At 40.5% G+C, this 22,289-nt stretch overlaps 1 protein-coding gene across 3 annotated transcripts; it reads left to right on the top strand.

Annotated features, from left to right (window-relative positions):
- The first annotated feature begins 2,159 nt into the window (after window positions 1-2,159).
- Window positions 2,160-20,485, top strand: INIP (INTS3 and NABP interacting protein). Of its 3 annotated transcripts, none has more exons than XM_082696973.1 (6): window positions 2,160-2,335; window positions 3,585-3,667; window positions 13,072-13,115; window positions 16,070-16,172; window positions 18,511-18,601; window positions 19,745-20,485. In XM_082696973.1, exons 4-6 carry the CDS (start codon window positions 16,135-16,137, stop codon window positions 19,838-19,840), a joined length of 225 nt encoding a protein of 74 aa, XP_082553099.1. In that variant the 5' UTR covers window positions 2,160-2,335; window positions 3,585-3,667; window positions 13,072-13,115; window positions 16,070-16,134; the 3' UTR covers window positions 19,841-20,485. The 3 variants fall into 3 exon arrangements, with proteins under 3 accessions (XP_082553099.1, XP_082553098.1, XP_082553097.1); XM_082696972.1 differs by lacking the exon at window positions 13,072-13,115 and adding an exon at window positions 2,420-2,528; XM_082696971.1 differs by lacking the exon at window positions 13,072-13,115 and having other exon boundaries at window positions 2,161-2,335.
- Window positions 20,486-22,289: the final 1,804 nt, after the last annotated feature.

Genomic DNA, 22,289 nt, shown 5'->3' with positions numbered 1-22,289 from the left:
TGGGAAATACAAATCAAAACTACAAACTTATACCTGTCAGAATGGCTAAAATTAACAGAGGAAACAACAGATGTTGGGAGAATGAGAAAGGAGAACCCTCTTGCACTGTTGGGGAGAATGCAAACTGGTGCAGCCACTCTGGAGAACAGTATGGAGGTTCCTCAGAAAGTAAAAAATAGGACGACTTATGACCTAGCAATTGCATTATTAGGTATTTACCCAAAGGATACAAAAATACTGATTCAAAGGGACCCATGCACCCTAATGTTTACAACAGCATTATCAACACTAGCACAATTAGGGAAAGAGCCCAAATATCCATTGACTGATGAACGGATAAAGAAGTTGTGGTATATATACACAAAATAATATCGGTCATAAAAAGGAATGAAATCCTGCCAGCTGCAATAACATGGATGAAGCTACAGTTTATTACACTAAGCAAAATAAGTCAGTCAGAGAAAGACAAAGACCATATGATTTCACACATATGTGAAATTTAAGAAAGAGATGAACATGGGAGGGGGCAGGGAGAGAGGCAAACCAGAAAACAGTCTTAACTACAGAGAACAAACTGAGGGCTGCTGGAGGGAGGTGAGTGGGGGATGGGCCAAATGGGGGACAGGCATTAAGGAGGGCACTTGTGATGAGCCCTGCATGTTGTATGTAAGTGATGAATCCTAAATCCTACACTTGAAACTAATACTACCCTGTATGTTAACTGAAATTTAAATAAAACATTTTTTAAAAACAAAGAAATCAGACTTAGGAGCTTTCTTATGCCTTGGTTTCTGTATTGTCTAGTCAGACCACCTTAAACCAAAATAATTTCATTAAGGTTTTGTCAGCCATATATATCCCAGTTGTCTTTTCAGTCAGCCCAGGATTCAAAAATACCTCCCCCTTTTTGGTAAATATTTTGTTTTATTATTATTATTTTTTTAAGTAATCTCTACACCCAACATGGGACTCAAACTCATGACCTGCAGATCAAGAGTCACATGCTCTTTCAACTGAGTCGACCAGGCGCCCCTCAGGAAGGCCTCTTAATTGAAAAGCAGCCCTGGCCAACTCTCAGAAGGCTTAAGTATTATACTTTATATCTGTATTAAAGATGTCAACAAGACCTGGCCTCAAAGGAATTCCTTCCTGCAGAGTAGAGACAACGTGTGGGATCTAAGAATGTGGGCCTTAGCATCTGGCAAACATTCACTCCTCTGAAACTCAGCTTGCCACTTGACCTAAAGTAATTCAACATTTCTGAGCTTCATAGGTGAATATGTAAATATACATCATACATACATCAGGAAATGACAGGACCGGAGCTGATGCACAAGAACCTAGCGTGCAGAAGCCACTCAATAAATGCTTGGTAGTGTTATGACTTCAGTCCTAGATCCGTGCACAACAAAATTGTGCATTACAAACATTTACCACTTGAGCAAATACCGATTGTTAAGAACATAAGTTCAAATTCTAGAAAATGTGCGTAACCCGGGTTACCGACCACAGAACAGGTGACGCACGCCAGTACACGGTTACCTCTCAACGTAAATACGTCGATCCAACGCACGAGAATCACGCAGCAGTGAACCCACCAGAAGGGTCTTCGTGTTTTGAGATGTGACACAGCCATTTCTTGAACACATGATCGCACAGTAGCAAACATTTCTGCACGTTTTGTGCTTTTCTTATGTATAATTACACGAACTATTAAAACAAAAGCAAATCCCTGGGATTTGAGGATGTGTGTGGGCGCACGACCCCAGATGGTTGTTCAATCTCGAAAGGCTGCCCAGCCTGTGAAGTTTGACCCTCCCCTCATCCCAGGGGAAGTGCATTCCTATCGTCTCAGGCCCCGCCGGGCTGGAGACTTTTATCTGAACCATAATGGCCTTGAAAAAAGGGTAACTCGCGGTGCTAGGGACCCGGCTAGTGTCGGCCCCGCCCCTGCCCGCATAGTCAGCGGCAAGCGTCTCCACGCCCCGCCTGGGCCCGCCCCTCCTGGGCCCGCCCTACCCGGGCTCCGCCCCCAACAGCACAGCCTGCATCTCCCATGCGCCTCTTCGGCTGCCACTCTTCGGAAAGGAAGTGGCCTTATGCACGGGGCTGCAGTTAAAACACGGATCGCTGCGGGCAGCTGCCGCTGGACGCATGCGGGAGGCGGAACTTCCGCTCCCTTCGGTGTACGTCAGGCAGGAGGCGGAAGCGCAGCGGGGGCGGGAAGGTTGTAGAGCCGCAAGTTGGGCTCTGTTTGCAGGTCTCTAAGTGGTCGCGCCCCCTTTGAGAGAGCGATCGGAAGGCAAGGAGGGTCCTGGGTGCTCTCTTGGCCCTGGTAAGTAGGAACGCCTGACGGCGGCGGGGGAGGGAAGTGTGTGGTCCCGGCGCTGATCTGCTGCTGCTGTCTTTGTTGCCATAGGGTAGCCGCCTCCCCACCTTCCTCACTTCCCTTTCTCGGGATGCTGTCGGCCGCAGCCCCCGCCCAGCCTGCGCTCCACGCCCTCCTGCAAGGACCCTTTGAGAAGCAGGTGCCGCCCTGTCACATCCCTGCTTTACGTTTCCGTTCACTAGATGGCCCTCTTTCCTCTTCTCCCAACCGGCTTGGCTCGCCCTGCGCTTCTGCAGGAGCACCTAAGGATATTTTGTTCAAAACCGAAATCTGTTTGCCAGCCCTTGTACTTTTCCCGGGTTCCCCTAAGGCATCCCTCATCACGCCAATAGAATCAGTTCCTCTCTGCTTCCGGAGCACTGTTGGCGCCTTTTAAAGAGCGCGTTTGTTAAACTCTTCAGTAGGGTTGTTTGAATGAGAGTATATTTTCCCGCTGGAACTCTGTGTCCCTTGAGGGGTAGGGTCTTGCTCATTTGCGATCTCCCCAAGGCCTGATACAAAACCCACAAAGTTGGGAAACTAACAGCCCAAAGTATTCTTACTAGCTTTGTGGCTTTGGGCACGGATCTCCCCATCTATAAAGTGGTGATAAATAAAAGAATTTCAAGCATCTTACACAGTGTATGGTGCCGAGTATGTACTTAATGAATTCTAGGCGCGTTTTCCTTTTTAGCTTTCAGTATACATAGTAGTTGCTGGATATATTTTTTAAGTGAATAAAGAAGGACCATCGAGGAATTTTTGTTAGTTTGTTTGTTTTCCTGTCTAGCACTGATTGTATTGATGCTATCAGTTGGTTGATACATTGTATCAGTAGTGTTTGGTAAATACAATGTAATGTAATACATTGTAATAGTAAAGAGCAATGCTGAATGTTGGTATCTGCAAGAGTAAACATTGAACTTTAATGCTATGCTAAATGTTGGTTTATCTGCAAGAGTAAACATTGAACTTTAACGTTCTAATTAAATACTTAATTAAATACTAATTAATTAAATACTTAATTAAATACTTGAGGGACTTGCAGAATTTAAATTTATGATTTAAGTCTGTACACTTTTCAGATGCATATTTCTGAAGAGGTAAAAAAAACTGAAAACGTTTCATTGTAGGGAGGTTAGCTGTTCCTGACAACTTTTAGTTTGTTACTAAAGTATGGTATATTTTATATATGTATACACATAATTTTCTACAGGGGACTGTAAAGTGCTGACCAGTTGCCACTGAGCATAGCTGAAACAAAATAGGAAGATATGGCAGCAAACCCTTCAGGACAAGGTAATGCATGCTGGAACTTGTTATTACCAGGAACTTTTCCCTCGTTTAATAAACATGTTTTAATGGAAAGTTAGGATAGGGCAGTTGCTGTAGTCAGAATAAAAAATTAATAGCAAAGTAAAAATCCTGTATTTGAAGTAAGTCCAACATTGTATCAGATATATAATATTCTTAATAGCTATTAATCCTATTTTTTAACTTGTGTTAAAATTATTCACACTTGGGGCGCCTGGGTGGCTCAGTGGGTTGAGCTGCTGCCTTCGGCTGGGGTCATGATCTCAGGGTCCTGGGATCAAAGTCCCGCATCGGGCTCTCTGCTCGGTGGGGAGCCTGCTTCCCTCTCTCTCTCTGCCTGCCTCTCTGTCTACTTGTGATTTCTCTCTGTCAAATAAATAAATTTAAAAAAAAAATCTAAAAAAAAAAATTATTCACACTGGAGGATATGTGCTATGGTGAGTCCTGCGAAGTGTGCAAGCCTGACGATTCACAGACTTGTACCCCTGGGGCAAATAATACATTATATGTTAATAAAAAATTGAAATTATTCACACCCGGGGTGCCTCAGTGGCTCAGATGGTTAAGCATCTGCCTTCAACTCAGGTGATGATTGCAGGGTTCCTAGGGTTGAACTCCACATCAGGCTCCCTGCTCAGTGGGGAGTCTGCTTCTCCCTCTCCTTCTGCCCCTTCCCCCTGCTTGTGCTCTCTCTCTCTCGCTCTACTCTCTGTCTCTCTCAGATAAATAAGTAAAATTCTTAAAAAAAAAAAAAAAAAAGGCACCCCCAGGAGGCTCAGTTGGTTAACCTGCTTTCAGCTCAGGTCGTGATCCCGGGGTCCTGAGATGGAATCCCACTTCAGGCTCTTTGCTTAGCTCTGAGCCTGCTTCTCCCTCTGCCCCTCCCCCTACTCATGTGCACAGCCTCTCTCTCTCTCTCTCTCTGACAGATAAATAAAATATTAAAAACAATAAAATAAAATAAAAAGATTATCCACACTGTAAGTCTTAGGCCCTCCTCTGACATCTGTGTTCTCTTCTACTTGAAATCAGAACCACTTTTAAAGAGATTATATTGGGTGCCTGGGTGGCTCAGTGGGTTAAAGCCTCTGCTTTCGCCTCAGGTTGTGATCCTGGGGTCCTGGGATCGAGTCCTGAGTTGGGCTCTCTGCTCAGCGGGGAGACTGCTTCCCTTTCTCTCTCTCTTTCTGCCTGCCTCTCTGCCTACTTGTGATCTCTGTCTGTGAAATAAATAAATAACATCTTTAAAAAAATAAAGAGGTTATATTGTCACCAGGCAATATTCATGCCTTTATCTTCATTTCCTCTACAAACTTTGATACATATCACCCCTGTTTAGAAGCTCTCTAAAGCATATCAGGTCAGAAACATCCTAGAGAAGTTTTTATTTAAAAATAAGTTTTATGGGGGCGCCTGGGTGGCTCAGTGGGTTAAAGCCGCTGCCTTCGGCTCAGGTCATGATCTCAGGGTCCTGGGATCGAGTCCCGCATCGGGCTCTCTGCTCAGCAGGGAGCCTGCTTCCTCCTCTCTCTCTCTGCCTGCCTCTCTGCCTACTTGTGATCTCTCTCTGTCAAATAAATAAATAAAATCTTAAAATAATAATAATAAGTTTTATGGGACACTGAAAAAAATAAATTAAAAAAGTAAGTTTTAAAAAGTAAAATTTAATCTTCAGAAAGTATTAAATCCCACTTGGTAAGTTACGTCCTGTTTCAAAACTTGAAGCAAACCTCTATTTCCTTTCTCTATCAATTCTAAACTCGTTTGACCCATATTTTTTTATTACTTATCTCTGTCCTGATTTTTTTACCTTAGTTTTGTCTCGCTTAAACTTCATATAAATGTAGCCATGCAGTGTGTACTTGTTTGTATCCAGCTTCTCACTAAACTCACTAAACTGTGAGTTTCATCCGTGTTGTGCCATGTGTTGGTAGTTTATTGTTTCTTGGGGAGTAGTGCTCTACTGTATGTATTCACCACCATTTTTTAAAAATTCATTCTCTGGTTGTCTCAGTGTTGGCCATTGTGAATACAGCTGCTTTGAATATTTGTTTATAAGTCTTTTTGTAGATATTTGGATTAATAGCTGAGTACATTGTTAACATTTTGAAAAACTGCCAAACCTTTTCCCAGACTGGCTGTACTAATTTATATGCCCTCTGGCAATATGTGAAAATTCTGGGTGCTCTGTGTGTAGTGTTATAGGTTGTCTTAATTTTAGCCATTTCAATGGCAAAGTGACATCTCATTATAGTATTAACTTGCATTTCCCTGTTGACAAATGTTGAACTCTTTTTTTTTTTACCTACTGGCCATTGTAAATCTTTTTTCTTTTTTAACTTAAGTCTTTTGCTCTTTTTTTTTTAATTGGTTTATTTTTATCATTAAGTTTTCCTTTTTTATAGAGTCAAGATACAGGTCTTTTGTCACTGCTAATTGCATCATCTGGATCCTCTTGGAGTTGTTTTCTTTCCCTTTTTTTTTTTTTCCTTTAAAGATTATTTATTTATTTGACAGATCACAAGTAGGCAGAGGCAGGCTGAGAGAGAGAGGAAGAAGCAGTCCCCCACTGAGCAGAGAGCCCGATGCCGGCTCCACCCCAGGACCCTGTAATCATGACCTGAGCCGAAGGCAGAGGCTTTAACCCATTGAGCCACCCAGGCACCCCTTGGAGTTATTTTCTGTTGACTGCATTTTATTTATTTATTTATTTATTTATTTATTTATTTATTTATTAGTGTGGGTCACCTTTTTCTTGCTATACTTAGTGTTTGATTACTGGATAGTGGATATTACTAATATATTGTAGAAACTCTGGATTCTTTTGTATTGCTCTGAAATGTGGTTTCTGTTCTAGCAAATGCAAGCCTCAACTCACATTGCAAACTCTCATCTTCCTTGTGTTGGGCTCTAGCTGAAATCTCTGCTCAGTCTTTTCAGCTTCCAGTTGCTGCTTTATTGCTGGATCCCCCGGGGGTCTCCATGTGTAGTTTTTGCAGGAAACAGAAATGCTGGGTGGATTGTATAGGCACGTTTTGGACTTTACTCCTTCTGCCTTTCCCTTTTGGGTTTCTCCCCTCATTTTCTGGCTCCTCTGCCAGCCCTGAACTGTCCTCTGACAACTCAGAGCCAGTAAGGTGAGGCCATCCGAACTGTTTGTGGAGGCCATCCGAACTGTTTGTGGATCGAACAAAATGTCGCAAATTCCCAAACTCAGGAGTTGAGGTTTCTCCCTCAACTGATTTTGGTCAGTCTCTACTGCTTTCTAGTTGTCTTATCTAGTTATCTTTTAGTTATCTAGTCTTTACTATTTTCTAGTTATCTTAATTTGTAAGATGAATTTTTCATCTTTTGTCCAGAATTTGTAATTATACTGTGACAGGGTTTTTCTAACCAACTACTCTGCTACTACTGGAAGTTGGAAGTCTGCTGTTTCATTATATGTAAATCTGTTTTAGTATATTTGTTGCATTTAGGGCACACTAAACGTTCATGAGCTTTATAGAAATATAGTATTGTGAAAAGCGAGCTGTGGTGATCATTGTAACTAGCTAATACCATTCTGTTCTTTCAAATAACCCTATGTGATTTGTGTGCTCTGTGGATTAATCACAGGTCAACATTTGCTTCTGATCTTTGATCTGTTCTTTTTGTGAAGTTATCAGATGAAAAAGAATTTAATTTGAACCAAAATGAAAACAAAGAGACGTCTATTTTAGAGTGAAAATATGCTGCTAAAAATCACACAATGCAGTCCAGATGAAAATAAATTTTAAATTATCTATCTGTTTTAATAGCACAATAATTGAGATTTACAATTTGTTGTTTTTTTTTTTTTTAGCATTTGCAATAAAATGCAATCTTTTTTAGGGTTGTCTTTGATTGGTCCATAAATATATCTGCTGTGAAACATCCTCCAATCTAAATAGAAGTGAATTGAGATTAGCCTTTGGCTTCTGTTGTTCTTTTGTCAGTGATTTTTTTTTTTTTTTTTTTTTTTTTTTTTTTTTTTTGGTGTCCTGAGCTGCTGTTAGGCACCAGCAGAGGGAGTCCATATCATGCTCTATAGAGTCCCAGTGAAAAATTTAAAATTCTAATTTGTTTGGCTCTTTCGCATTTTGCTTTCTATATTAAATTATTTCTGTACCCTTCATATGTATAGGAGCTACTTAATACAGAGATTGAATGCCAGGTGCCATAATTATCTTAAAACAATAGCTGAAAGGACCATGACTTGAAAAAGAAATCCTGATCTGTACACTGCAATTTGTTAGGATCCCTGGTGAGGAGACAGAATCCCATTGTGTTCACTGAGCCCCACTAGCAGATCTAACAGTGTGTCATACTGTGGTAGCAATCAGGACTGCTAAATTTCATAAGCTCTTGGCACAGTCACTGAAGTCTCCTCCTTATCATCCATCGTAGTATGAAACATTTGGTTGGTTCTTAATAACTACCTGCTTGATAAGTAACATTTTGAGAGTTTTAATATGTAGAGGCAGATTCTCAAACTGGAATTTGGCCAACATACTATGTAAAGAATATTTCATTACTTGTAAATATCAAGGTTCTATGATCGTGTGGTGGCACCTGATTTCAGACACAGAAACCTAGTGAAATACTGAGTAAGAAATGTGAATTATTTTCTTTGATTCTTTTATTTTCTAGTAATCTTAAAATGTTTGCAGGAATAACTCTAAGTCCTGCAGATCAGGTGGTAGGAACTTTTGACTTGGGCCATTCTGGATGCTCTTAGGTGTGATTTCAGGATACTGTGTAGGAGTGGGATGGCATAGCTCTTGGAGGTGGAGGTGTCTTGCTTGGCCTCGGGGCCCAAATACTAAGTCTTACCCCAGGCCATCTATGGTACAAAAGAAAAGCAAGGTATGCTACCTCTCAATTAAGATGTAAATTAAATGTAAATTAAAATTTATGCTATGCGTAAAAATAATTTAAAACTCTTGTATTTGTACTTTTTTTTAAAGATTGCAAAGATGATGCAATTTACAGTAGATTTTTAAAGCTAGATTTCCTTTTGTTTCATATTTAGCTGTAGAGGCAGAGTGCTGTATTTTTCTGGTGTGCTAGGAATGATCTGTAGGCCCCAGGCTGAATTAGGAATGAAACTGAGTTGAGGCAGAATATGTTGTAAAGCATCTTCGGATCCTTGTGTATCGTTGGGAGAAGGCTTGAGCTCCCCCGGCCCACTGAGACTGGCCTGGAGGCCTGTCCTGTGAGTGTAACCCTAGAAAGCTGCATGCTCATCAGCTGTATTCTTTGTAATGAAAAACTATTCACTGAAAGTGAGTTGGCACAATGGGGCTGAGAAGAGTCTAGTGATGTTAACTAACTAACAGTGATAGTGATAGCTAGCACTTACCACATGGCACACTGTATGCTAGATATTATACTTTGATTTTCTGTACTTCATGTAACCACCGTTCAGAGTTGTTACTATTGTCTCCACTGGTCCTGACTCCTGAGATAATTTCCCAATATGAAGTAGTAACTGGTAGTACTGATATGAGAAGTCAGATTGATTCTCTGCCCCAGTACCCTGTTCATTGTTTTTTCATACTGCACTTTAGCTGAGGGATTAGAACATTATAATTATGGGGCGCCTGGGTGGCTCAGTCGTTAAGCATCTGCCTTCGGCTCAGGTCATGACCGCAGGGTTCTGGGATTGATAGGACACCTATATCGGACTCCCTGCTGTGCTGGAAGCCTGTCTCCCTAGCCCACTCCCCCTGCTTATGTTCCCTCTCTTGCTGTCTCTTACTCTGTCAAATAAATATATAAACTTTAAAAAAAAAAAGTTAAAAAAAAAGAATATTCTAATTATAGCATCTAAGAGAAAAATTGGCAGCTCCAGAATAGAGGCAAAAGACTTCTAAATCTTTGTATTTCTTCTGCATCTGTTATTAAGCAGAAAATCTTTGCAATGAAATGGACCTGGGATTTTATCTGTAAGAGGAAAAGAAAAATGAGTGATGAGGACAGGTCGGTTCGAGCAGAAAATAACTCATCTTATTTAGCCAGTAGAGTGTGGCAGCGGCTTACACAAGGACTAAGTCCTTGAGCTCTGAGAGAACTTGAAAACAGGGAGGTCACCTGACCAGACATTAGGGTTCATTCCTTTCCTTTGATATGTATTTTCAGTAAATTCCAAAAAGTAGCTAAGAGTTAAATAATTTTTTTTCAAGATTTTATTTATTTATTTGCGAGAGCATAGGGAGAAGCAGACTCCCTTCTGAGCAGGAAGCCCGACATGGAGCTTAGTCCCAGGACCCTGAGATCATGATCTGAGCCGAAGGCAGAGGCTTAACCCATTGAGCTACCCACGGTCCCCAAGCTGAATAATTTTTCAGTCTCTCCGGATACAAGAAGTGTTTGCCATTAACAAGATACCAGAAAGACTAATTATTGGTACTATTCAACTCACATTAACTTAGTAATGTTAGATGCTTTTATTCTGCTAAGACAGACATCAGACAGTCTCCCCTGAATGAGGTTTGAGCTTTAACCACTGAACACATTACATATATTGTTGGGCAGTGTGGTAGGCAAAATGATCGCCTCCCCACCACCACCAAAGATGCTCACCTCGTAATCCCCACGACTATGTTATACCTTCTCTGGCAAAAAGAACTTTGCACATGTGACTAAGGTTAAGGGCCTTGAGATGGGAAGATTATCCTGGATTATCCAGGTGGGCCCATTTTGATCACAGGAGGCCTGAAAAGCAGCAAATTTTCTCCCTAGCTATGGTCAGAGCGATACAGTGTTGGTGGTTTGAAGGCAGAGAAAGGGTACCATGATCCAAGGAACTCGGGCAGCTTCTAGAAACTGGGAAAGGCAAGGAAACAGATTCTTCTCCAGAAGCTCCAGAAAGAAATGCAGCCCTTGATTTTAGCCAAGCAAGACCACTGAACTACAGAACTTTTAAGATAATAGATTTGTGTTGTTTTAAGAGACTAGCAAGTTTGTAGTAATTTGTTACAGCAGCAATAGAGAAGTAGAAATAATTCACCACTTAACTATATGAGCCAAAAATCTAGGAGCCATCCACAACCCCTTCTTCACCACTCCTTACTTCATATTTACCCTGCCAAGTCTGTTGATTGAACTTCCTGAATAGCTCTTGGATCTGTTCCTATCTTTCCATTTCCCTGGCGGGTAACAACTTTTGTCATCTCTAGGTTGTTCTACTATCATAGTCTCCTGTTTCCTCTTGCCTAGCCTGTTCTCAACACTGATAGGGGAAAGTGTTATTTCCCTGCCTCAACGAACTTATTTATTTGTCCTAGTGATTTCAGTTCAGGCATTACTTTCTCTGGAAGCCTTCACTGCTCCCCTACTCCCAGACTAGGTCAGATTTATTCAACGTTGATTCCCACAGTAGTGGATTGTTATAAATGCTTATGGAATTTTCTTTCTTTATTTCATACCACTCATCTTAGATTCTAAGTATACATTCATTGCTGTAATTATTTGATCATTTCTACACTCACTGGACTGTTTGGGAACCAGGAGAGCTAGAATCATGTCCAGCTTTGGCTTATCATGTGTATCCTTAGAACCTATCTAGTGCCTGTATATGATGAATACACAATAAATATATGTTGATTCAGTAAATAACTTAAAACATGGTAAACTAATAGTGTCACAGTGACTTTTCTTTAATACTAAACAGGTATCTTAAGTATGACACGTTGAATTAATATATAGTTGTGACAAATATATAGCCTGTAGGATAACCACTTGAAAGGATTTGAATATTTTAGAACAGTTTTCATTCTTTAGCTTTAGATTTTTTTTCCAATAAGAAGAATTCCAGTTAGTGCTTATTTAAGTGTGGTAGAGCTATTCATGTAAAGCAATTTTCAGCTGTTAGGTTTTAAATGCAGTTTGATGTGATGCCAGTTCCTCAGTAATCTTTTTAGTGACAAAAAAATGTGTGGGAGTTATATGTTTCTATGAATGGATGAAGAAACGAAAATATATATGATTGTGAATGGAGATGGGGTTACAATTCTAAAAGTAGAAGTATTTTAGAGTGTGCTGCTTTATTCTCAGGTAATCTTATTAGGAAAAAAAATTCCTTTAACTATAAAGGAATATTAAGTACTGTACGTGAGATATATCTTTAACACCTTCATGCTTCTGAGAATGTAAAAGTTACGTGTAGCTATGATATATGTAAAAGAATGTAAAAGTCAAATGTTAAATTATGGCAAGAGAGATTAAAAAAAAAACTTGTGTAGTGAGTGTAATAAAAAAAATTAAATGTTATGTATTGATGTCCTAGTTAGAGTTCATTTGTATAAACCCTGAAGGTGGGAGAATCTTACTGTAGAATATTACACTTTAGCTTACTGTAGAATATTACCCTTCAGCAGAGTTGCGCAGCGGAAGCGTGCTGGGCCCATAGAATAATTACGCTTCGTATAAACAGATAGATTATCTAGTTTGTGCCTTAAGTTTCAAATTCGAAAGCTATTCTTTTCTAAGTGCCGTCTGTCGACTTTTATATACTTTTATAACATAAACGTTTTGTGCGAAATAGAGTAATAATATGTTTTTTAAAAAATCAAGAGGGAAGCATAGATTTCAGGAGCATTAGACAAGATCAGAAAATAAACGCCCGGAAGACCTGACCATACCCTTTCTCTGTAAAGTAGCTTTTGTGGCTCTCAGCTGTCTGTAGATATACATTTAAGGTCTGGAATATTATGCAAAAGATAATTTTGTGTGGTTAGACTGAGGAAAAGGAGTTGAGAAGAGAGGTTATTTTTGAGACATTCAGGACATGAAATTCCTATGACTCTGTGATTGGGTAGATGTGGGTAGTAAGGGGGAGGGGTTATAAGGATAAATCTTGGGTTTCTGGGTGGGAGTATGGGGCAGTAAATGAGATACAGAGACAGGCGTCATCCCATCTTTACCAGGGAGGCAAGGCATGGGCTAGCCCACTCCGGTGACCCCTTGTTTAAATACTTCAATGAGTTCTTTAAAGTCCAAGCGGATGTCATGCATGGAGAAAAATACTCATCACTGCTCATAATTTAATTAATGGTATATTAAACCTACACTCATCTAATAAAGTAACTTCTAAAATAAAAATTTTTAAACATTTAGAATTGATTATAAGCTTATTTTGTTAAATTCTCTGTAACAGTTTAAATTAGAATTAAATTAATGATTACGTAATACTTTGTAATGATTGCAAAATTAGTACACTTAAATCTAAATAAAAATATTAATCCATAGGCTTAATTAATTTATTCTTTCTGTACTTGTTTTTATGTCTTCTGGGGTTATAATAATCTTCCCAGATTCTTATTTTTGTCCTTTCCCAGGATTATAGTAATCTTTCTATACCTTCCTAGGGTTACAGTAATCTTACCACTACCAAAACAAAACAAAATTTCAGGTAAGTCAAGATTTAGTGTTTTTTGATAAGTTTGATTCTCAGCCAAAACACAAGATTTGGCTATGCCTTTAAAGATGATTTAAAAGCTGTGCTGGTGTGCATTGGGTCCCTTCTATCATTAAACTTGACCTGCTGAGTTAATGGGATTTCTTTAAGCTCATGGCTACCTCATAGATTTTTAGTTTCTTGCAACCTGGAGTTAGCCCCTAAATGAAATACTTCTGTGTTCTGTTTTCATTATGAATTGCCCTTTTCTGGTAGCTTTACTGCCAAGATTTAATGCATTTCATCTCCCAAGAGGTCAGGGAGCATTAGGTCTTACAGTTAGCTCTCTTTAGGAATTTCACTAACTCATCCAGTTAGGACTCACCGGCTCTGCTTGGTCTCTGTGACATGGCTGCTCATCACCACTGGGGCTCCTTTTAAATGGCATGTGTGTGCTTGTGCGTGTGCGAGTGCACGTGTGTGAGAACCTGTGCTGAATCCACCTCTCTTGTTCTTGATCCCACACCTGCTTTTTCTGGAAGTGTTTGGCTTAGCCTCAGTTTCCTGTATCTACCCCTTCCTCCGTGTACCTAAACAAAAAGTATACAGCTGTACTTTATAAACAGACACTTAATAGGAGAAATAAATCCCTAAATGTTAACACTAACCTAATTATTAATTGTAATTATTACAACTGACCTAATTGTTAATGATAATAATTATTATTTTCACCCTTCTTTACAACTATATTTTTATGTTTTAACTTTCCCTTTTGTATCTTCTTATGGAGTCATGGCTTATCATTGACTCAATTTGTTCCATTTAGCTATAATTATTATTCTCTTTTTAATGTTCCAATTGTGACATCCTGGCTAACCTCAGGTTCACTTCTTTATTCTTTTTTTTTTTTAAGCATTTTATTGATTGATAGGGAGGGAGAGGGCATGAATGGGGGGGAAGGGCAGAGGGAGAGGGAAAAACAGACTCCCCACTAAACAGGGAGCCCAATATGGGACTCCTCCCAGGACCCCGAGATCACGGACCTGAGCTGAAGGCAGACGCTTAACCGACTGAGCCACTCAGGTGCCTGACTTCTTCGTTCTTTCAGCACTACCCTGGATATTTAAAACCAAACCAAACAAAACCTCCATGCTTTCTGACAAGATGTTCAAGGCACATTTGTTTTCTTTTCTTTTCCTTTTTTTTTCTTGCACTAAAACATGCAACTAGTACTTTCCCTACAAAGTTCCTTGTCACAGAGGATAGACATTTAAAAAAAAATAAAAATAGGAAAGCTTCAACGCATTGAAAAGCTCAGTTGTGCTTGTATTCGTCTGAACATTATTGATCAGATTATCTTCATGTAGTCTTTTTAATGATTTGTACATACAATTTCTATGTATATACATTTTTTTTTTACTGATTGTGACCCTAAAATATTATTTGCGAACAAATTAATCTTGAGAGAAAGCTTATTTCTGTAAACAGCACATCAGTACTTCTGAGTGTGGTTATGTATTTTGCTCATCACATATTTAGACACTATCAGATTTCAAATCTCTAGTACCTCTAAATTCCTACAAAGATGGAACTACATAATTATCTTCTAAGAACACATTAGCCTCTTCTGAGAAGTGGAAAAAAGTCTTGTCCTATAGTTAGGAATATACCTAGTGGTGTAACTTGCTTTATATACATGCATCTTCATATATACAAATGGGAGAGTGCTGCTTTCCCTTGGAAAGCATTCTTCACTTGACAGAGAACTCACTTTGGGCTTCATTTCCCAGCCTTTTATCTTTCCATGTGCTTTCTTTTTTTTTTTTTTAAAGATTTTATTTATTTACTTGAGAGAGAGACCGTGAGAGAGAGCATGAACGAGGAGAAGGTCAGAGAGAGAAGCAGACTTCCCATGGAGCTGGGAGTCCGATGCGGGACTCGATCCCGGGACTCCAGGATCATGACCTGAGCCGAAGGCAGTCGTCCAACCAACTGAGCCACCCAGGCGTCCCACCATGTGCTTTCTTTTAAATTAGGGATCAAACTCAAATGCCCACAGGCATATATACAAATCTCATAAGGACTGTAATAAGGTAGAGAGTGCCCGGTGTCTTTTTAATGTGGTAAAATAGTGATGATTATTTCTTTGTTCTGGTTAATTTTTACCATGGGGGTATCCAGATCCCTTGTTGCTGGTGCTTGAGATATTTCAAGAGAAGCAAGAAATCTGAGGATTTTTTTGACATTCTTTCAATGTTTACATGTTGGCATTTAATTCAGATTTTATTTAGTTAATTAATGTTAGAGAGAGCACATGGCGGGGGGGGGGATGGAGGGAGAGAATCTCAAGCAAACTCCCCACTGAGTGAGATGCCAAACATGTTGGGCTTGGTCTCATGACCCTGAGATCATGACCTGAGCTCCCGTCAAGAGGATGCTTCACCAGCTGAGCTACCCAGGTGCCCCTAATTCAGATTTTAAAACCTAGTTGGTTGCTGCTCCTGGGCCAGGATTTTGCACCCTCTGCTCTAGACCTTATGAAATTTGAAGATCAAAATCAAGCCCAGTATTAAGTGCTTGATAAAGAATACACACTTTTGTGTCCCATCTGTTATGCTCCATTTCTTTCTCAGAACTCCTATGTAGTCAGTTGCACTTCTTTGACTTGTTCCTTGAAAGACTGTGTCATTTCTGAATGAAAGCAGTTGGGAAAAAGAAATATTGTTTGGATCTGAGCATGTCTGGTGCTGTTTTCCTCCTGAAAACCTTGGTGGTTACAGTTCTGTGCTGGTAAAGTCGCTGGGAAGCAGTAGGAAAATGGTGTAACCATCTAGGGGAACTACTCACTAGTGGGTTCATTATCTTGTTAGAGAATAGAGTTTGCTTGCTGGGTGTTTAGACGGCCTGGGTTTATAAAAATAGATCTAAAATGTTTTTATCTCTCTCTCTCCTCCCCCACCGTTTTTTAGGTTTTCAAAACAAAAACAGAGTTGCAATCTTGGCAGAACTGGACAAAGAGAAGAGAAAATTACTAATGCAAAACCAATCCTCAACTAATCATCCTGGGGCGAGGTATTGAAGAATAATGTGTTTTTTATATTCAGTGATATCAAAAAGATCTTGGACAAAATACTTCAAGTTGGTCGGCAGATGTTTATCTCTGTAACATTGCAATTTACATGTTATGCATGTTTCTTGAAAAAAATTAGACAAATTGGTTAGATCTTAACTATTTCATTTCTAACTGGAATACTTAATGGTCCCCAGAGTACTTTTTAAAAAAGAAAAGGGTTTGTATGGTTTTTGTTTGTTGCTGAAATTGTCAGCATCCCACTTTTTAAGCAGTCTGCAAAGCAGGGAAAATACAGGTGGCTTCATCTTTATTGAGTTCAGTTTCTGCCTTCTTCCATCGCATGTAGCCACTGCCCTTGCCTTGCCCCTCGTTTTCAGCCAGACCTCCTGGAAGTGCTGTCCATCCTTATCTTTACTTTCTCACTTACTGACTCCACAGCATACCCCATTCTGACTTGAGAGCCCCTCTCTCCCTTCCTAAGAAGAGGTGCCCACCTCAGTCACGTGCAAGCTGATGGTAGCCAAATCTGGTCGAATGAGGGCCTTCTCTTATTAGACATCTTAGCGTTGACACCAGAGTGACTGGTCACTCTGTCCTTCTTAAAATACTTCATTTCCTCAGCTTCCACTGGCTCAGTGTCACATGGTCTTGGTTTCTTTTGCAGACATGTCTCCACTGCCTGTCTCATGAATGTCCATGCTCCTGAGTTCGGGCCCACAGCCAGTTTCCTGTCTCAGCGGAGCTTTTAACTGGGCAGGTGCCTCCACTTGCGCACCCTGTTATTTATGTGCTGATAACTTTTGTCTAGTCTTTCTTCCGACTCCCAAACTGCCTCTTGGGTAGCTCCACCTCGATGTCCCTTAGGCATTTCAAACTTCATGTGTCCCAGGCTGAACTCCTGTTCCCTTCCTGTGCTCTCCCTAACCACTTATTGTTCTTGGGTTTCTTGTCTTGGTGAGTAGCACTGATCTACTAGTTATTAGTGTCAGAAGAGTGGACTTCATTTATTCCCTTTCGTGTCCATCTCCAAGCAGTTGCCATTCCCTTCCGTGAATAGTTGGAAACATGTCTCAGATCTGCCTGTTTTTCTTCATGGCTACTGACGCCACCCTCGTCCTGGCCACTCTCATTTCTTGCCTCCATGGCGATGGCTGCTTCCTCCCTGAGTTTCCCGTCATCTTCAGTCCTCCTGAATATATTTATAGTTGTGTCAGTTAGAATGTTTTAATCTGGAAGTAACAGGAACCAAGAAAGTCGGTGTACACATGAGGATGTATGTTTTGCAGGAGCGTGAAGAGCTGGCATTCCAGATCGGCTTCGTGCAGTGGCTGACAGTGTGAGCCGTGCTCCGGCCTCTCCCCAGCCTTCCTTTCTGCCTTTCTCTGTGGGCCAGTAGCTCCCTAATGGTCCAGATATGACCGCCATAGTCTCAGCTTCACATTATGCTGAGCCACCTATAGAGGCCAAAGCCAGAAAGATGCCTGTCCTACCTTCCTTTTATAAGAGTCTCAGAAGCCTTCTTGCAGACTGCCCAGCAAGTCTAGTTGCCCAGAATTGTGTATCTTTCCCCTGCGTAAACCAGAAACCAGCAAGAAGAACGGCGTTGTCTTACAGCCGTCAGAGTTCATTCCCTGAGGGGTGAGCCTGGCCAGCCCTGAAGCGAGGGACCACCAGTAACTGAAGGAAGTTTGGATTCCATGAGCAAGGAGGTAGGGAGACGAACAGCTGTTGAGGAGGAGACCAGCACAGTCTGCTTAGCAGTGGTCTTTCAGAGTCCTTATGTCGTACTTGTGATCATGTCACTCCTCTGTATTAAACTCTCTGGTAGCCTCTCTTCACTATGAGGATAAGGTCTACATTTCTTAATTTATTTCGCAAGCCTTTGATACCCTGGCACCTGCCTTTCTCTCCCGTGTCATTTTCGGCCAAGCCACTTCACCCCTTTTCAACCCTGACCTCCAGTCCTGTTGAGCCGTTCATTTCTTCAGACACACCAAGGTCTTCAGCCCTGGGCTTTTCGCATGCTGTACCTTCTGCTTCAAAGTGCTTCCCTCTTCATCATAAATGTAGCCTGTGATAGACTGGAGTACCTCAAAGCAGTTTGAAAGTAGGGGACCATAGATCATCCCAAAGAATAACCAAAAATAGAGGTAATTTGAAGCTCTAGTAAATAATGGGCTTTCTTCATATAAATTAATATAAACAGTGGGAGAAAGAAAAAAAAAGACTTATTCTGGAAGGCCTTTTTTTTTAATCGCTGTAAAGAATGTATAATGAAAAATGTGATTCAGAAGTAGGAAGTACTTAAACAGCAGATAACTAAGATTCCCATTTTAGCATCGCACTCTCGAGACCCTCTCTTAATAAGGACTTCCGGGATCATGCCGAGCAGCAGCATATCGCAGCCCAGCAGAAGGCAGCTTTGCAGGTGAGCAAAGGGTAACTGACATTCTTGTCTCATGGGAGAATTCCTGGGTCTTGGAAGCCAGCACAGTTCCTATTTTGTATTCTGGTGGAGCGACATCAATAAAAACGTTCCGCACATCACTGCAGTGGTTTTCTGATGATCAGTCATGCCCAAGGGATTTGAAGGACCAATACAGCAGTTATGAAAGTATCTTTTATGGTTTGGATATGGTCATGATTGATCCGGTGCTGTACCTGGCAAGGGATGCTCGCCTACAGTTTAGGATATTTGGATGGACAGAATGATCTTAAAGCTGAACGGGCTAGTTTAATAGTACATACATATTTTTTTTCAAATTTGTCATGCTGTTATACCCCTGGATAATCTTACCGGTTTATTGTTGTTTGGATTCTCTTGTTAATGGTCAGCATACCTGTTAACTCAGGAAGTGCTTAAAGCCTCACTCTTACCATAGGAATGTGATCATCTATCAGTTTAAAAATATATATATATACTGTTCTTCATAGGAATAAACAGTTTTAGTATCACAGTGATCTTGGATAGTTTGACTAACATTCCCAGAGAGCTTGAACAAGCCGTCATTACCTATGCTTTTAAACCTTAGAGCCTCAGAATTGGAAGAGACAAAAGATCATCTCACTTAAGGCAACCTAAAAACAGTTTTTCTTTCTCTAGTGACAGAGGGGGGTCCTGGTGGTCTTCTGTTACTTACATTTCAACATTCTCTACAAAATGTTGGGATCTTAGTCACCAATAATCCACTCCCTTGCCCACCCTCCTCTCTTTCTCAAGCTCCTACTTTGTTGATCAAAGGCAAATTTGGGGGATCTTTGTTGCAAGTTTTCCCCACTCCAAGGAACAAAGTAATTCATGTCTTTAACTCATTATTGACTTTAGAGAATCACGGGAGACAGAGTGATCTGATAAATGAGTGCCTGGTGCAGCTTGTTAATAGAAATTCTTTATTACTATTCATCTCCTGTATATTTAAACAAAATCAGCAGCGGCAGAACTGATTTTTAAAGTAAATTTGGTCTTAAACACTCAGAAAGGACAAGTAGTTTTAATGCCTTGCTTGGAAAATTGTGATTTCCAATAGTTTAATTGCTTTTTTTTTTCTTTCTTTTGGTAACTCTTCCCTAGCACGCACACGCACACTCATCTGGATACTTCATAACTCAAGACTCTGCCTTTGGGAACCTCATTCTTCCTGTTTTACCTCGCCTTGACCCAGAATGAAGAAAAGATTTGTCAAAAGTGACTATAATATCAGATGCCAAAGCTACTATCATTTAGTGCTATACAAACTGTGACTTTCAGAATTTTGGTGAACTTCTATTCTTTTTTGCTCCTTTAAAAGAAAGGCATGTATATGTCGAAGCAGAAAAGGAGGGTCACCAGGAGGATGAGAGTTTTGGAAGCCGTATTATCTAAGGAACTGATGATGCTACTTGTGACTGTTTTGGAACACAGTTTGATTTTTGAACCCAAATCAGACTCTGAATTGGATGGTCACATAAATTCACCTCCCACCCCCCAACTAGGTGGATTGAATATATCATTGTCCGCAGTAGACTTTCATGAATAGTACTTAACTTTAAAGAAATGAGGGTGCTTTTTAAAAATGTGAACCAGTAGGCTTAAATGATTTACATTCATATTTGCTGTTTATAGAATTGCTATCAGTGTACCATCTGTGTTTATAGTCAACTTGTCATTCTTAAATATTCTTTAACTCGTGACTAACTCCTTTATTCTCCATTTTCAAAGAAAATCTAAGAGTAAGTTACCAACCAGTCTTTAACATCTTTTATAAACCTATGCTACTATAAATTATGTGACTAAATGTGATTAAAAACAATGATAAGAAATGTGATTTAAAAATTCGTACGTCCTCTTATTATTTAGTGTTAGTATACGTATGGTGTGCCCACATTTTATTGTCCATTTTTGTTCTAATTAAAAACAGATGTGGGGCACCTGGGTGGCTCAGTGGATTAAAGCCTCTGCCTTCGGCCCAGGTCGTGGTCTCAGGGTCCTGGGATGGAGCCCCGCATCGGGCTCTCTGCTCAGCGGGGAGCCTGCTTCTCTCTCTCTCTCTCTCTCTCTTTCTCTCTGCCTGCCTCTCTACCTACTTGTGATCTTTGTCTGTCAAATAAATAAATAAAATCTTTTTTTTATTTTTTAAAGATTTTATTTATTTATTTGACAGAGAGAGATCACAAATAGGCAGAGAGACAGACAGAGAGAGAGATGAGGAGAAGCAGGCTCCCTGATGAGCAGAGAGCCCTATGCGGGACTCGATCCCAGGCCCCTGGGATCATGACCTGAGCTGAAAGCAGAGGCTTAATCCACCGAGCCACCCAGGCGCCCCGATTAAAAAAATAAGAACAGATACAAATTGAGCCCCTTTTTAATTACTTTAAGGAGTTAGGTTAAGCAAGTTTCTCAATAGGACACAGAATCGGGAGTGCTTATTTAAGTATGCAGTCCCTCCTACCTTACCCCAGTCCTAGAGAATTAGAATCTCTAATTCAAAACAAAGTCTGAAAAACCTGGGTAAGGAATTCAATTTTCCTTATATCTCTCTGTCTGCCTATCTATCTCACAGATATATAAACTCATAGATTTCTTTGTTCTAAAACTTAGCTAACATTAGCTAAAATCTACATTTTTTTGACCTGTAAAAGGGTTGAAATTATATTTTATACTATGTCACAGATATAGTACTTTATATAACTACTTGTAATTGACCTCAGATTAGCCTTGAGTCCCCATCATCTCCGGTGGTAGGATAAAATTTAAACTTAAAATTCCAGTTTGGGTCAATATTTAATTGAAGTTCATCTCCCTTTTCAAAGAGTTTCTTTCCTTCCTTCCCTAGATATTTGCACCAACTGCACAGCCCGAGGTTAACCCAAACTAATTAAAGCAGGAGTGGAGAATTCTAGACTTGGCCGTGCCATTTAGATTCTTTCTCTTGAGAATTTGAACTGATTTTCTGCATTTGGTGAGGTGACAACCATTGCCATTGTAAGAGTCACTATCATAGCAAAGGTGTCCTTACCCCCTGGGGCTGAGGAGGTCCCCAGGGGCCTCTGGCTCCTGTCCCGCCTCAGGTCCCTCCAGCGCTGACTTGGGCCTTCTACAGTGGCCCTCACTTTCTTGAATTATTTGGACAGTGTCTCTTCAATGCAACACATGGTTCTATATCTATCTACTGATGCCGAGGAGATAAACAATTGGGATTGTATACTTTTTATACTATTAAAACCTCTACCTAATGTGTGACTTTTATGACCTAGGTAAAGAGGTCTTTTTTTCCAGTGGTATCTTTTCTAATCTCCTAGCCTTTTAAATAGATACTATTAAATCCTGCAGTCCTGGCTAGGAAGCCCTTCCTCCCGCCCCTCTGCTGTGAGTCCCTTACAAATTCCGGTCAGTTCCATACGTGCTTGTGCGTACACACTCTGTAAAGCACCAGGGTATGGAGGGGGGCGAGGGAGGGTGAGAAAGAGGAGACCTGCTCTGAAGGAGGTCACAGTGGAGAGGGGCCTGTTGTGGGACAGCCAAAATGGCCAAGGAAGGCCGAGTGCAGCACACCACAGAAGAGGCCCCCACAGCACTCCCCAGTCTAGATGGGCCTGGAAGTACTGGTAGGGTTTCACCTGGAAGGGCAGGAAGAGCT

This window comes from Mustela nivalis, assembly GCF_964662115.1.
Source record: "Mustela nivalis genome assembly, chromosome: 13".
NCBI lineage: Eukaryota > Metazoa > Chordata > Mammalia > Carnivora > Mustelidae > Mustela > Mustela nivalis.
This window is presented reverse-complemented; position numbering and strand designations above follow the sequence as displayed.

Coding starts and splice junctions, on each gene's coding strand:
- INIP (XM_082696972.1), top strand. CDS start 3,643: ATGGCAGCAAACCCTTCAGGACAAG. Junction 3,668..16,069: donor AGCAAACCCTTCAGGACAAG/GTAATGCATGCT, acceptor ACCGTTTTTTAG/GTTTTCAAAACAAAAACAGA. Junction 16,173..18,510: donor ACTAATCATCCTGGGGCGAG/GTATTGAAGAAT, acceptor TTCCCATTTTAG/CATCGCACTCTCGAGACCCT.